Source organism: Desmodus rotundus, chromosome 2 (genome assembly GCF_022682495.2).
Source record: "Desmodus rotundus isolate HL8 chromosome 2, HLdesRot8A.1, whole genome shotgun sequence".
NCBI classification, from domain to species: Eukaryota; Metazoa; Chordata; class Mammalia; order Chiroptera; family Phyllostomidae; genus Desmodus; species Desmodus rotundus.
Genome location: NC_071388.1, coordinates 208,554,383 through 208,567,410, shown reverse-complemented (window position 1 = coordinate 208,567,410; position 13,028 = coordinate 208,554,383). Strand labels below are relative to the sequence as shown.

The window sequence follows — 13,028 nt, the reverse complement described above, 5'->3', positions numbered from 1 at the left end:
GACCTTGGGCTGGCTTGGGGATGGGTCCCACGGCCAAGCCCTCATCAAGTCCTAGGCTGCAGGTCAGGAGTCCTCTGGCTGGCTAGGCTTGGTCACGTGGGCAGGGGAAGGTCAGTCCACTGAAAACCCGTGGGGAGTCAGCTCAGCTGTCTAAGGGGAGAGAAGGGACACTAAGCAGGCGACAGCGCGTCCTCTTGGTGTGGAGCTGGGATGGTCCCCCGAGTGCTGTCCAGCCTGCTTCTGGTGCGGAGGGCAGCACCTGATAGGCACGGCAGTCCAGTCTGGCAACTGAACGTCACGTGCTTCCTCCTGGGGTCCCCATGGGGGACAGGTTCTGACAGACACACCCCAACACTGACGGAGGCCCAGTGTGGAGGAGTTTACAATCAAAGCCACACCCACGTTCCTAGCCAGAGCCCACAGCCCTCCTCCAGGGCCACACGGGTGACAGGAGGCTGGCTGCCCCCCTCTCCCTGGGCCTCCTGCGGCCCGGGAACCTGAGTGGAGGCCAGGCAGGGTGGGAGTTGAGGCCAGGCCAGGGCCCGGGAGCAGACATAGCTTCTGCCCAGACCCAGGTGGGCACTGACCCTGTCATTGTCATGACCTTTCCCTTCCTGACTCTCCCCCTGGCCCCCAGCCAGGCAGGAGGGGGCCTGGCCATCGGGGCAGACGCCCGGCACACCCTCTGCACCATTTGGGTGACCAAGCTCTGTTCACATTGGCCACCCAAACTTGGATGGGACCCTGTGGCCAGGCAGCCCATGAGTTTACAAGCCTAGGGATCCCCACTCACAGCTGGCCAGGCATGGGGCTCAGCTGGGAGGGCATCCTGGGGAGTTCTGGGTGGTGAGGGCGGCTTCTCAGACACATGTCTCAGGGCGCTCTGTCCACAGTCCTACCACGGGCAGTTCTACCGGGACCACCGCCACGGCTTTGGCACCTACACGTGGCCGGACGGCTCCCATTTCGCCGGCATGTTTTACCTCAGCCACCGAGAAGGCTACGGCACCATGTACACGAAGGCTCGGCTCTTCCAGGTGAGCGGGTGAGCCCGCGTGTGCAGCGGAGGGGCGGGGCACCATGTTTTCAGGCCACTGGACAAAAAGATATTTAGGTTCTGGGCAGTTTGTTTCCTGTTTATATAAATGTTTGTATATAATCGTGCCAATAACAAGGTACATGAGTAAAAATGAAAACAAGAAATTGGAAGCCTCTTCACTACTGTGTCCCCAGATGGGGATACAGGGTTAGCAAGTTGTATAGATCTTTGGACAGAACAATAAATGCACCTAAATATTTATGTTTTTGTACATAAACTGGATCATTCTCTGTATATTGTTTTGGAACTTGCCCCCCTTTCCCCCGGAGACTATGGCTGGTTTTGCAAATACAGACACCTTTTCCCTTCTTTTATCCTATTACAGTAAAACTTACAGGAAAACTCACCCGTGTTAGTGTACAGTTCAGAAGGTCTGACAGGCACAGAGCTGGCAGCTACCACCGCCACGGAGCCCCGGCCAGCTGCACCCCCAACACTGCCCCGCGCCCCTGTGTAGCAGGCCTCTCCTCCCCCTGCCAGCCCTTGTCTGGCCCCTTCTTGCCTATCAGGTTGCCTTTGCCAGAATGCTGGGCGCATGAGATGGCGCCCTGCGTCTCGCTGAGCAAAGTGCATTTCAGGCCATGTGTGTGGTTGTGTGTGCCAGGGGTCTTGCCCTTGTCGCTGCTCAGGGGTGTTTCACTGGAGGGCCACCAGGTCTACCAGTCCCCAGCTGGCAGCCATGTGGGTTGTTTGCAGTTTCCGGCGATTATGAATAAAGCTGCTTTAAACATGCATATGCACACAGCCCTGTGGATGTTTGTATGTCTGTGTGTGTGTGTGTGTGTGTGAACACGCTCCCAGATTTCCTGCAGCTCCTATCAATCCTTCCTCCACACCCAGCCCTCAACAACCACCGACCCATTCTTCATCGCTGCGGTTTCCCCTTTCCTGGAGTTCCATGTAAATGGAGTCACACAGCACATTCACGTTCTGCATGTGTCTGATGTCCGTTTCCGTATGTCAAGGAGCTGCGTTCCGTCGTGCAGATGCTGGCCGCTGGCCGCTGGTTCGCCAGCCGCTGCACATTTGAGCTCTTTCCAGTGTTCGGTTTTTTATGAGCGCAGCTGCTGGGAGCTTTTTCGCGTGGACACAGTCTCTAGTGTCCGCTGGATGCGCACTGTGACGGGGTAGCGACCACACGTGGGGTAAGCTTTATAAGAAACTGCACTATGGTTTTCCGAAGCAGCCGTGCCACTGCCCATTTCAGCCATCACCACAGAAAGTTTCCAGTTGCTCCACATCCTGTCCACACTTGGTATTGGCAGTTTTAAAAGTCTGGCCATTCTAATGGGTGTCTTATGGTTTAAATTTGCAACACCCGAACGACCATGATTTGAACATCTTGTCACGCTCTAAGTCGCCAGCTGAGTGTCTCCTGAGGTGAAGTGCTTGTTTCTGTGCTTTGCCCATTGTTTTCAATTGAGTCGTTTGGGCTCTTAGTGGAATCGTGGAGTTCTTTGTGTATGTGCGTAAGGCGGGGCAGAAGTGCATCCATAGCTGTCCGTATGGAAAATAATACAGTGACTGCTAAATAAGAACCCAAGAACAAACCCTGTGTCTCACATACAACAGAAACCCTACTTTTGCCCGACGCTGTACTTTGGACGTAGCATTTACCAATTACGTGACTACAAACACTTCTTGCCAATAGGGGCTTGCCTTGCCTTTCTCTTAACAGTGTCTCTTGAAAAGCAGATTTTTAAAAATGCGGCAAGGCCGTGCTTGTCCATTTTCCTTCCCTAGTCTCTCGTGTGTGTACGCGTGCACCCCATTTAAAAAGCCTTTGCTTAACCCAAGGTTGCTGTGATTCTCATCTGAATTTTCTTCTGATTTACGGTTCTAGCGCTCACATTTGGGTCTGTGATTCATTCTGAGTTCACTTTCGTGTTTCACATGAAGCAGAGATCACTCCTCCCCCTCCCCTCCCCCAACATATGGACATCCAATTCTTCTGGCCCCATTTGTGGAAAAGACTGACATTTCCCCACTGCCCAGCTTTCGCATCTTTGTCCGAAGTCCCATCTGGAGACCCCTGTCTGGTTGTCTGTCTGTGTGGCGTCAGGACTGACTGAAGAGCTCAGGGGTCAGCAGCTCTGCTGTCTGCTGTGCTCACGTGGTTTCAGGAACGTCAGCCATCACTGTCTGCAGCTGTTCTTTCATCTGAGGCGCCCGACAGTGACTTTAGGAACTCCGTAATTCCGCCTTCATTTGTGCACTGGAGTCACTTTATTTAAGGAAGGCCAGACACACCCCGGATGTTTTTCTTTGTCCCGGTTTTCAGAATAATCCATCAATTTTCTAACACCCTCAAGTGTGTCAATGAGAGTTGTTGGGGGTTTTTAGTGTCTTCCCAAACTCTGGATTTTCGGCCCCTGGCAGCTGGGAGACTGTCCACCCCTGGCCCGGGTGAGCCTGGGGGGCCAGCTCCTGGGAGTTCGGTGCAGCTCCAGATCCAGGCTCGGCTGTCTGTCTGTGAGACACAGTGGCTAGGAGCCAGTCCGCAGGTTCCTCACGGCTGTGTTGGGTGGTGCTGTGTTGTGATTTTTAAGCTTTTTCAGTAGCAAGTCCAGAAAGTTTCTTAAAAGTTTCAATGAGGAAAGACGCTCCAAGTTTCTCCTGACGGCTCCAGCCCCGGTTTAGAGAGAGGGTTTTCCCTTTTATTTTGAGAGAGGGGAAGGGAGGGAGGGAAACATCCATGTGTGGTGCACCCCGTACTGGCCCACAACCCAGGCATGTGCCCTGACTGGGAATCGAACCAGTGACCCTTTTGTTCTCAGGACGGCCGGCACTCAATCCACTGCGCCACCCCAGCCAGGGCGGGAGCAGGGCCTTCAGTCACAGGTTTGCCGCTGTGTCTGCCTACTTTTCTCTTAGTTCTGACGATCTTCTTTTCTAACTGTTAACAACACTTGTCATTGCTTCGTCTCAGACCACATGTGTAATAGTTTCGGGGTCACGACGCAGTGTCGTTACCACCATCATGGTTCCCGAAGACGAGTCCAGATCCCTTGGCCACCCTTCTGGCCACCAGGGACGCGGGGTCACATCCCCGGAAGTGACTCCTCTCCGGGGCTAACCGCACCCCCCCCCATACAGAGCCACATTCCCTTGTGTTAGTTTGCTTTCATGTTTTAGGATTCTAGTGTTAGGATATTGCTTTAATTTAGCTTTGTAATTATGTGAAAACTGACGTTTTCCCAGCCAGATCTTGCACACAGGCCCGCCCAGAGGGGCGCACTCCCCACTTTTTCTTTAACAGCCGAGCTCTCCCTCGTCACGGCCAGTATTTATAGCTTTATCTTTGCATCTACAAACTTTGAGCAGATGTGCACATGTATTCCTCCCCACCCTCCCTCATTTCCTGAGGTCTGGAGGGACAGATGGCAACGCAAGGACGGCCACCAGACAGCCCCGAGATCTTGACTCGCTGGCGGGTCTGCCGTGTTTGCCGTGACCTTCGCGTTGCTTTCCTAGGAGTGAGCTCGTTTGCTCAGAAGGAACCACTGTGCACCCTGAGAAAGAAGGTGCCCACTAAGAAGGGCTCCCGGGGGCTAACTGGGCTCAAGTTAAAAAACAAAAACAGTAAGATTGTTCTGTTTGTAAAAGAACAAAAACAATAAAACAGAGCCTAGCAGCTGCTTTCACACAGGGGCCACTCGCGCAAACCTCGATTCCAGAAACAGCCTGTACCTGCCTGCGTCCCGCACTGCGTCTCGCCCTCTGAGCCGCCCTTATAGAGGAGCTCCTGGATCCTGTGTCAGCCAATAGGACTGAGACTTCCCCCAACCAATCGGAGCTGTGCAGCTATATTTCTCCCCCCACCGCACCGCCCCCATAACAACTTCACTGACCTATCATAACAGCTCCATTCTGACCAATCAGGACAGAGTCTTTTGGATCAATGAAACTGCAAGAATTTGGAGTCCTCATTTGCATGAGGACGGACCAATCAGAGCCCAGGGCGGTGACATCTGTGTATAAGCCCGCTCAGGTCCCTGCTGCAGTCTGGAAGCCTGCTCTCCTTTTCTTTGAGAGGTTGAGTTTTTGGGCTGAATTGTACCGCTGTTACCTGAAGGTGTTTTCCCCTTCCAAGCAGTGAAGGTGGACTTAGCTCCAGAGCTGCCTCGTCGCTGTGCTGTGACCCAGTTGTGCTGTTCTGCACTGACTAAAGTGTCCTTCAGGGGACGTCACTGGGGGTTTCTGCTGGTGTGGAGTTGGTGCTAATGACGACTGGTTGAAAACACGTGAAAAACATCATTAAGAACTTGCAGGAGCTTGGGGGTGTGAACTCCCCTTCTTTCCTTAACCATCGAGTGACGAGCATTGTCGTGATGTGTGCCGTGGTGATTATCGCGCTCGTGACGCATTGTCCCCTCACAGGAATTTCTCTGCCTGGAGCCAGGTCAGGGGTAGGAGCACCTCGGGCGGCATGTAGGGTTTCAGCCGCTGCCCCCCTCCACCCCATACTTTGCCCTGCCTGTAGTCTTCCTTCCCGGTGCGTTGATGTGGTGACTCATGCCTGCCCAGTGACACTAGAGCGACCTGCTGTGCCACCTGCCTGACCTCTCTACACAGTTCTCCCTCCTGTCCCAGCGGGCCACCTTCACAGCTGCTGGTGGCGCTTGTGCCCCTTTGCCATTCCACAGATTTTCCCAGAAACACCCCAGCCCCTGCCCCAACCCCTTTTCACAACGAGGTCACCCTCAGAGCAGTTAGGTCCTTCAGTTCATCTCCGGGCCCCTGCTGGGGACCGGGTTTTTCCCGCAGGCAGGCCGTGCGTCACGGCGTGTCACAGAGCCTGTATCAGCGGCACGCAGCTCTGCACCGGTGCTCAGAGCTGCTGAGACAGCGTAGCGACCAGATGGAGAAGTGAGGTGGGAGCTGCCATCCTGGTTCGCAGAAGAAGGTGTGCTCGGGAAGTGGCGCGTGTGTCCCGCTGTTTCAGGCCTGGATGGTTTCCTCTGCTCTCCCACGACCTCCAGGCCCCCTTCCGCGCCATCGCAGGGAAGATCAGTCCCTGGGAACTGGACCTTTCTCTGTGCCCCCTGCAGGGAGCTTTGGTCCCAGGTTCCCTTCTTCTGGGGCTGCTTTGTGACTTGTTTCTCCTGCCTCTTCCTGTTACAGAGCAGGCAGGGGTGGTTCACGATAAATTATTACAGAAAGGATCCCCCCTTTCTCTCTCTGGGTGTCCCCCCACACACACACACCTGCTAGGTTCAAAATGTCCGCTGCCAGAGGAAAGGTGTCTCTCAATGCCAGAGACTGGTGAAGAGGAAAGGAATCGTTTATTTAAAAGTTACACAGACTTAGAGTAATGGCTTAATGTCTTCAATAAGATACTAAAGTCCTTTAGCATCCCCACAGATGCACAGCCTTTCCCTCTCCCTCTGCCCAGTCTGGGTACCGTATCTCAGGAAAAGAAGTAGAAGTCCGTGATTCAGACTCCCGGCACCATCAGCTGTGTGGCTGCCGCAATCTCCAGTTAATCCAAAGCCATGTGGTACCTTCTCACGGCCCACCAGCAAGAGTCCTTTCTCCCCTTTTCTTCCCAGCAAAGTCTCTCCTGCTGCCTAAGCCGTGTGGCAAAAAGAAGCACTCCAAAAACACATGGTCCTTCTACTCTCCTTCAGAACCTCGTGGTCCTCTTCCTTTCCTTCAGAACCGCATGGTCCTTCCTATTCACTCCAGAACCGTGTGGCCCCCTATTTACTTCAGAACCTCGTGGTCCTGTTCTTTCCCCTCAGAACCGCATGGTCCTCTTCTTTCCTATGGCTGCCAGGCCTAGGTTTAAATCCCAGTGCCCATCTTCCTTTTCAGCCCCATTTCTGACTCCTCCTACAGTCAGTTACACTTGCCAGCATCCCCGTATTCTTCCCGCTTTACTGGGCTGCCATAGTAAGTCTGGGCAGGTGTGGCCCCATGGCATGGAGACAATCCTCCAAGCTCTCACACAGGCCCTGTAACCAGGGGGAGTTGCTTCCCAGTCCCATCTTGGGTGGAATTCGCTCCCAACCTCCGGCTCAAAGCATGGGCACAGCTATTTAACACATCTATGAAACCAGTTAAAGGTTATAGATATGTTAAGTGACTGTGCCAGGGGTTAGCTGCAAAGCTGTTGCCACCCAAAACAGCTCTGAATGGCCCTGTTCCATGTGTCCCATCCCCCCTGGCTCAGGCTTATGGGGGTGAGGACATCCTATATACATTTTCCCAATATTTCCTGGCCACCTTGAGTTCTGGACCCCATTCCAAATCCCTTCTTGGGGCCCTCCTCTTGGTTGCACCCTGCTTCATTCCGTCTCCACATCTGGTGGAAGCATCCAGAAAGGCCCAGGAATTGCTGCACTCTGCCAGGTTCACAGGCAGTGAGGACTGGCTCCTCCTTCTTGGTCACACCTGCTGAGGGGTCTGTCTGATCTTGCGCCTGGTGCCTCCAGCTACACACTGCTGGGGCGCCTGGGCTGGCTCCCCAGGTTAGAGCTTCGGAAATGAGCCCCTGGCGCCATTCCCATCGTGCTTCTACTTCGAGACCTCCAGACACGCCCACACCTTCTCAGAAAGGCCACCCTGACCGCCCAAGGTCCACCGCACGCCCTGTGCAGAAGCGTCTGTGTCTACACATTTGCTTCTGGTCCCTGTGCCTGGGGCATGTGAAGCTGGTCACAAAGTCTTCCTTCCTGCGGGTCTCATTTCGCAGGGGCTGTACAAAGCAGACCAGCGCTTCGGACCAGGCGTCGAGACCTTCCCCGACGGCAGCCAGGACGTGGGGCTGTGGTTCCGGGAGCACTTGCTCAAGCTGTGCACCACAGTCCCCAGCGGCTTCTCCATCTGCTGTTACCCGGAGTACATGGCCTTCCTCACGGACACTGCGGCCAAAATCAGCCTTTCCGACGAGGGGACTATGCGGTGGGACCTGTGCGAGCAGCGGGACCCGTTCTTCTACGACTACAAGCGCTTCCTGCTGGACGACGACTTGACTCTGCCCCCGGAAATGCACGTCTACTCGACCGACAACACCCACATGCCCATGACCCGGGCTCTCTGCAGAGACCTGGACGCCAGCGTCTTCCTGCATGTCGTCCCTCCGTTCGTTGAGGACGGAGAGCCCTGGTTCGTCAAAAATGAGACCCCTCTGCTGGTCAGAATCCAGAGGCAAGCTTACAAGTTCAGGTAATGCTAGCTGCTGTTCTCATCGGAGGTCTGGGCAGCCACTCCTGCCCTGACCGCGCGGCACCAGGCCGAGTGGCTTTCAGGTGTTCGTCAGGCTGACGCAATAGGCTTCCTTTTTCAGTCGTAGCAGCTGGATGATGAAGGGGAGGGAAAGCCGGTGCGGGAGCACTGTGGGGGCTGGGGGCTGCAGGCCTGCTGCAGGGGAAGGAGTGGTCAGGAGGCTGCTCGGTGAGTGTGCAGCCAGGGCCTGGAACGGGCTGCGGAACAGGGTGAACTCTTGAGCCCGTGGAGCTGAGTTCACCACCTGGTGCGAGGACCTTGTGTGTGTTTTCTCTGTGGGGGTCGAAGCGAGAGCCCCAGACCTGTGCAGGGTCATGTCCGTGATTGGATGACCAAGTCCCTGTGCGAGGTCCACACACAGAAGTGTTATTACGTGGGGACCTGGGCAGAGAGCCAAGGTTCGGGGGGCTGGGCAAGAGTGGACTGAGGGCTGGCTGGGCCTCTGGCTTCTCCAGAGATGGCGGGAAAAGATGGAGCTGCTCTGCCAGTCCCCGAGGACACCCCTGCCCCACAGCCCTGGGGTGGCTGGCAGCACCAAAGGAAAGCTGATTTCTTAAAGTCTTCAAGAATAGCTTAAATTTTTTCATAAATTTTGTCTTCAGCTATCGCTAAACTATTTGAGAATGTGTATTTTGTGAGCACAAGTGGCTACTTATGTATCCATTCATATCCATCCACTATCCACCCACCCACCCACCCATCCGCCCCATCTGTCCATCCATGTTCACCAGTCCTTTATATCCACCCATCCGCGCCTGAGTCACTGATGCACCAGTCCGTCTGTCATGCAAACATCGGCTCAGCCTGTAGCCGTAGGTGACTCTTGGGCACAGGACCTGTTGTAAAACCACAGTTCGTGACTGGGAAGGAGGTTATGCGGACACAGGAGACTTGTGTGTGGTGGGGGGGCGGGGGGGCGGGATAGGCCATGGGCCTTGCATGCACTCTACTCAAAAAGGAACACGAATGAGCAGAGGTGGGATGTGGTTGCTTGGTGCCAGGGGCCAGACCTGTGTGGGTGCCTGGCTCCCTTCCCACCCAGGGGCCCTGCTGTGAGAAGCCCCTCCCTGCACACACACAGAGGGGCCGGATAAATTAGGGGCACTCAGCCCGGGCATCTTCACCCGCAGGCAGCGTGTCTGTCCCACCACAGTGCCACGTCCACACTGACCCTGGCTGGCCAGCGGAGCAGCCCCCAGAGCTGAGGGGGAGGGGCAAAAGAGGGCTGAGTAGCTCAGGGTGAGGATGGAGAGGAAGTGCAGGAGGATGGGCCCAGGTCCCCCTTGGGTGGCAGGTGTTGGGTCCATGGAAGCTCCCCGTGTTGCCAGGAACACGAAGGCACACTCCAGCTGGAACATGGGCGCCATCCTGGAGGGGGACCGGAGTGGCTTTGCGCGCCCCGGGCCCAAGGAGCGGCTTTCCAGGGAGCTGATCCTGAAGGCCGAGGAAGGGAACTACACCTGGATTTATGGAATCCTGAGGGACAACCTGGCCAGTCCCGACGTGGCTGACGCACAGGGCTACACTGTGCTCGCCGCGGCCGCCGTGAGTGCCCCCCTCCCCCTGCGGTGTCTGTTCAGGGTCACCCTCGAGTGGGTGGGGGACGTCCCCTATCCCCTCAGTGGAGCCGCAGTCCTGCCAGTCAGTCCCTCAGTGGGGTGTCTGGGGTCATGTGGGAAAGGGGGAGGGCACGTAGATCTTCGAACGCCTCGGTCACATGCTGGACGTCCCTTGGCCGAGCCCGCGTGAAGGTGTGAGGCCATTTCTGAGCTCAGGCCAGCAGGACCTCCCCGGGGGGACCGGCTCCTCATGTGTCAGGTGTCCTCTCACCCCTCTCGGAGGAAGCCTGCGGTCCTCCTGAGACTGGCCTCCTCCCTCCAGGTTCACTGCCACACTGACATCGTCAACCTGCTGCTGGACAACGGGGCCGATGTGAACAAGTGCACGGATGAGGGCCTCACGCCTCTCGGCATGTGCTTCCTCCTCTACTACCCGACCAGTTCCTTCAAGCCCAACGTGGCCGAGAGGACAGTGCTCCCGAGCCAGGTCAGCCCGTGGACCCACGGCCTGGCTCAGCGCCCGCCGTCCACCCCTGCACCTGCCCTGTCCCCCATCGCCCATCCCTCTGTCTGTCTTCCCAGCTGCCCACCAGCCTACGATGCCTGGACCAGGTCAGGCGGGGTGAAATGACAATAAGGCCCAGGGCCGGGAAGCAGGAAGCAGGGATGGAGCCTGCATGCCGGCTGAGGTGTTCTGAGCTCATTGCCAGGATGCTGAGGGACATGTGTCCTTAAGCCATGTGCACAATATCTGGGACTCTGGGACCCCTCTGGTGGTCCCCAGGAAAGGGGACACCGGGGAGGGAGTGGGGAGGCCCACCTCTGCAGATTGGCCTTCAGCAGCAGCTTCCCACACAGATGGAGCTGGTCGGCCTCAGCATCTCCATGTGCAGAGGGCGCGGGCATGGGCTCGGGAGTCTGTGGGTTCAGTGAAGGAAGGCGAAGGGGCGGGTGGGGACCAAAGTCGAGGGTCCTCAGGAACCCGGTACCTGGAGGAATCCTCATACGCTCGGAGTAAATTAACTCTTGATGGAGGAATTAGGCCCATAAAGCCCTTTAATTTTATTCTTAAAGTTCTTGTAAACATCATTCCCTTTGTTTTTACACAAAGCTGTCATTTTGTCCTCTCTGTGGCGACAAGGCTGTCCTCTGACCCCTGCACTGCCTCAAAAAGAGCGGCTCATAGACCTAAGCAAGTGCAGGGCCACCTGGAGCAGGGCTGTCCCTGTAGGTGACACCGTGGGGACATGGCCATGGCGACCTTCACGGGCCACTGTGCTGGGTTGCGTTGCAGGCTGCAGTCAGGACAGGCTCCTGGGCCCCAAAACCTCAACTATATACAGAAAAAAATAGCTGGGCCCACCCCCAGCATTTTGGCCTCTGTGGGTCTGGGGTGGGGCCAGGGATGTACCTTGCTGGCACGGCTGATGCTGGTCCGGGGTCCACACTCAGGCAAGGGAGGCTGAGGAGCTGGGACAAGAGCAGTGTGTCCTCGCAGAAACGCCCGTGAGCAGCAGCGGCAGCCCCACACGTGACTCAAAGCTTTCTAGGAGCCACAGGGAAAAGTCAAAGGTGGAATTATGGTATTAACATACTTTATTTACCCTGGTGTGTCCAATCTACCACTTCTATGGACCCTGAGAAAGAAGACCCTACTAAGAAGGGCTCATGGTGGCTCACTGGGCTTAAATTAAAACAACGACAAGGACAACAAGCAGAGCCTCACAGCCATTTCTGCCCTGGGGCCACTCCCGCAAATCACCTTTCAGGGAAGAGCCCACACTGAGCTACAGCCTGCACTGCATCCCGCTCTCTGGACCAACCTTATAGAGGAGCCCCTGGGGTCCTGTGTCAACCAATAAGACTGAGGCTTTCCCCATCCAGTTGGAGCTGTGCAGCTATAGGCTCATCAGTTTGTCCACCAACCAATCAAAGCAGTTCCACTCTCACCAATCACAACAGTGTCTTTTGGACCAATCAAACTGCAAAGATGTGCGGTCTTCATTTGCATGAGGAGTGACCAATCAGGGACCAGGGCCAGGAACTTCTGTCCACATAGGCCAGCTCCCCTCTGGGTCTGGGAGCGTGCTTTCCCTTCCTGGAGAGTGAAGGGTTGCGTGTGTGTCCTTGGCTTGAAGCAAATGGCAGAAGGTGTCTTGGTGGTAGCACAGTGGACCAGAGCAGCAACGAGCAGAGTAGCATTGTCCAGCAGCATTGTCCAGCCAGAGAGGGGCCTGGCCCCGGGGCCACCTCACAGTGGTATTCTGTTACCATTGAGCTGTTTGTACGGGACAAAGCTGCTCTCACCACACCTCCAGACTGGGGGCTCTTGTTGGAGTCAAATTGGTGCCAGTGGCTGTCAGCTGACACTTGAGTGAATAGTCAGTGTGGAGACACTTGATGATGTGACTCTGGTGTCTTCACACCACAGGCAGCTGGTGGCTGTTGTGTGACTCAGGTCTCTGTGTGGTGCCTTCCAGGTGCTCACTGCCCCTCTGGGCTTTCAAGAAGGCACCTGGGTGCTACGGTGCCAGCACTCTCGGCCCAGGTCCTATGAAGGCCACTGTAGGCGGTACACATCAGTCTTTGCTAGAGAAGGTGTTGGGTGGGGCCACCACTCTAGTCTTCTTCCTAATGAAGGTTTCCTTGTACTTTCCAAAGGACGTTCCAAAACTTTCCGTAACCCAGTGCCGCTCCTCCACATTCCACTGCTCAGACTTCACCTGCCACAACGAGCTGGCACACACCCCAGCTAGCCAGGAGTCTGTCCGCCCAAGGGGCAGCCCTGAGAAGTGGGAGTCCACATCGCTGAGGGACAGCACCAGCGACCCGGACAAGGGGCTGGATGACATGTCGGGGAACCTGGACCAGCACATGCTGGGCAGCGAGACTAACTCTGAGTCCAGTGCGCAGAACTCCGCTGCGCCGTCGCAGGACGTGCTGGAGAGGAGCGCAGAGACCTGCAGCACGGTCGAGGTGCCCTCCAGCGAGATCGGCCCTGGCAAAGGGACGGAGAGGCCGGTGACACCGTCCATGGTCAGGTAGGTGGCTGTGGTGTGGGCAACGGGGCCGAGGGCCCTGTTCAGGGTGAACCGCAGGCTCAGCTTCACTTCCTCGCTCCCCTGGGAGAGGGTGTTGGT

General features: G+C 56.2%; 1 protein-coding gene across 6 annotated transcripts in view; it reads left to right on the top strand.

Annotated features, from left to right (window-relative positions):
- Window positions 1-13,028, top strand: part of ANKMY1 (ankyrin repeat and MYND domain containing 1) — a 39,067-nt gene that overhangs the window by 3,993 nt on the left and 22,046 nt on the right. For all 6 annotated transcript variants that reach the window (XM_053919309.1, XM_045198265.2, XM_045198261.2 and 3 more), the window contains 5 exons: window positions 894-1,037; window positions 7,797-8,269; window positions 9,658-9,874; window positions 10,211-10,375; window positions 12,550-12,929. In XM_053919309.1, the coding sequence (XP_053775284.1) occupies window positions 894-1,037; window positions 7,797-8,269; window positions 9,658-9,874; window positions 10,211-10,375; window positions 12,550-12,929 (1,379 nt within the window). The remainder of the gene's footprint in view (window positions 1-893; window positions 1,038-7,796; window positions 8,270-9,657; window positions 9,875-10,210; window positions 10,376-12,549; window positions 12,930-13,028) is intronic.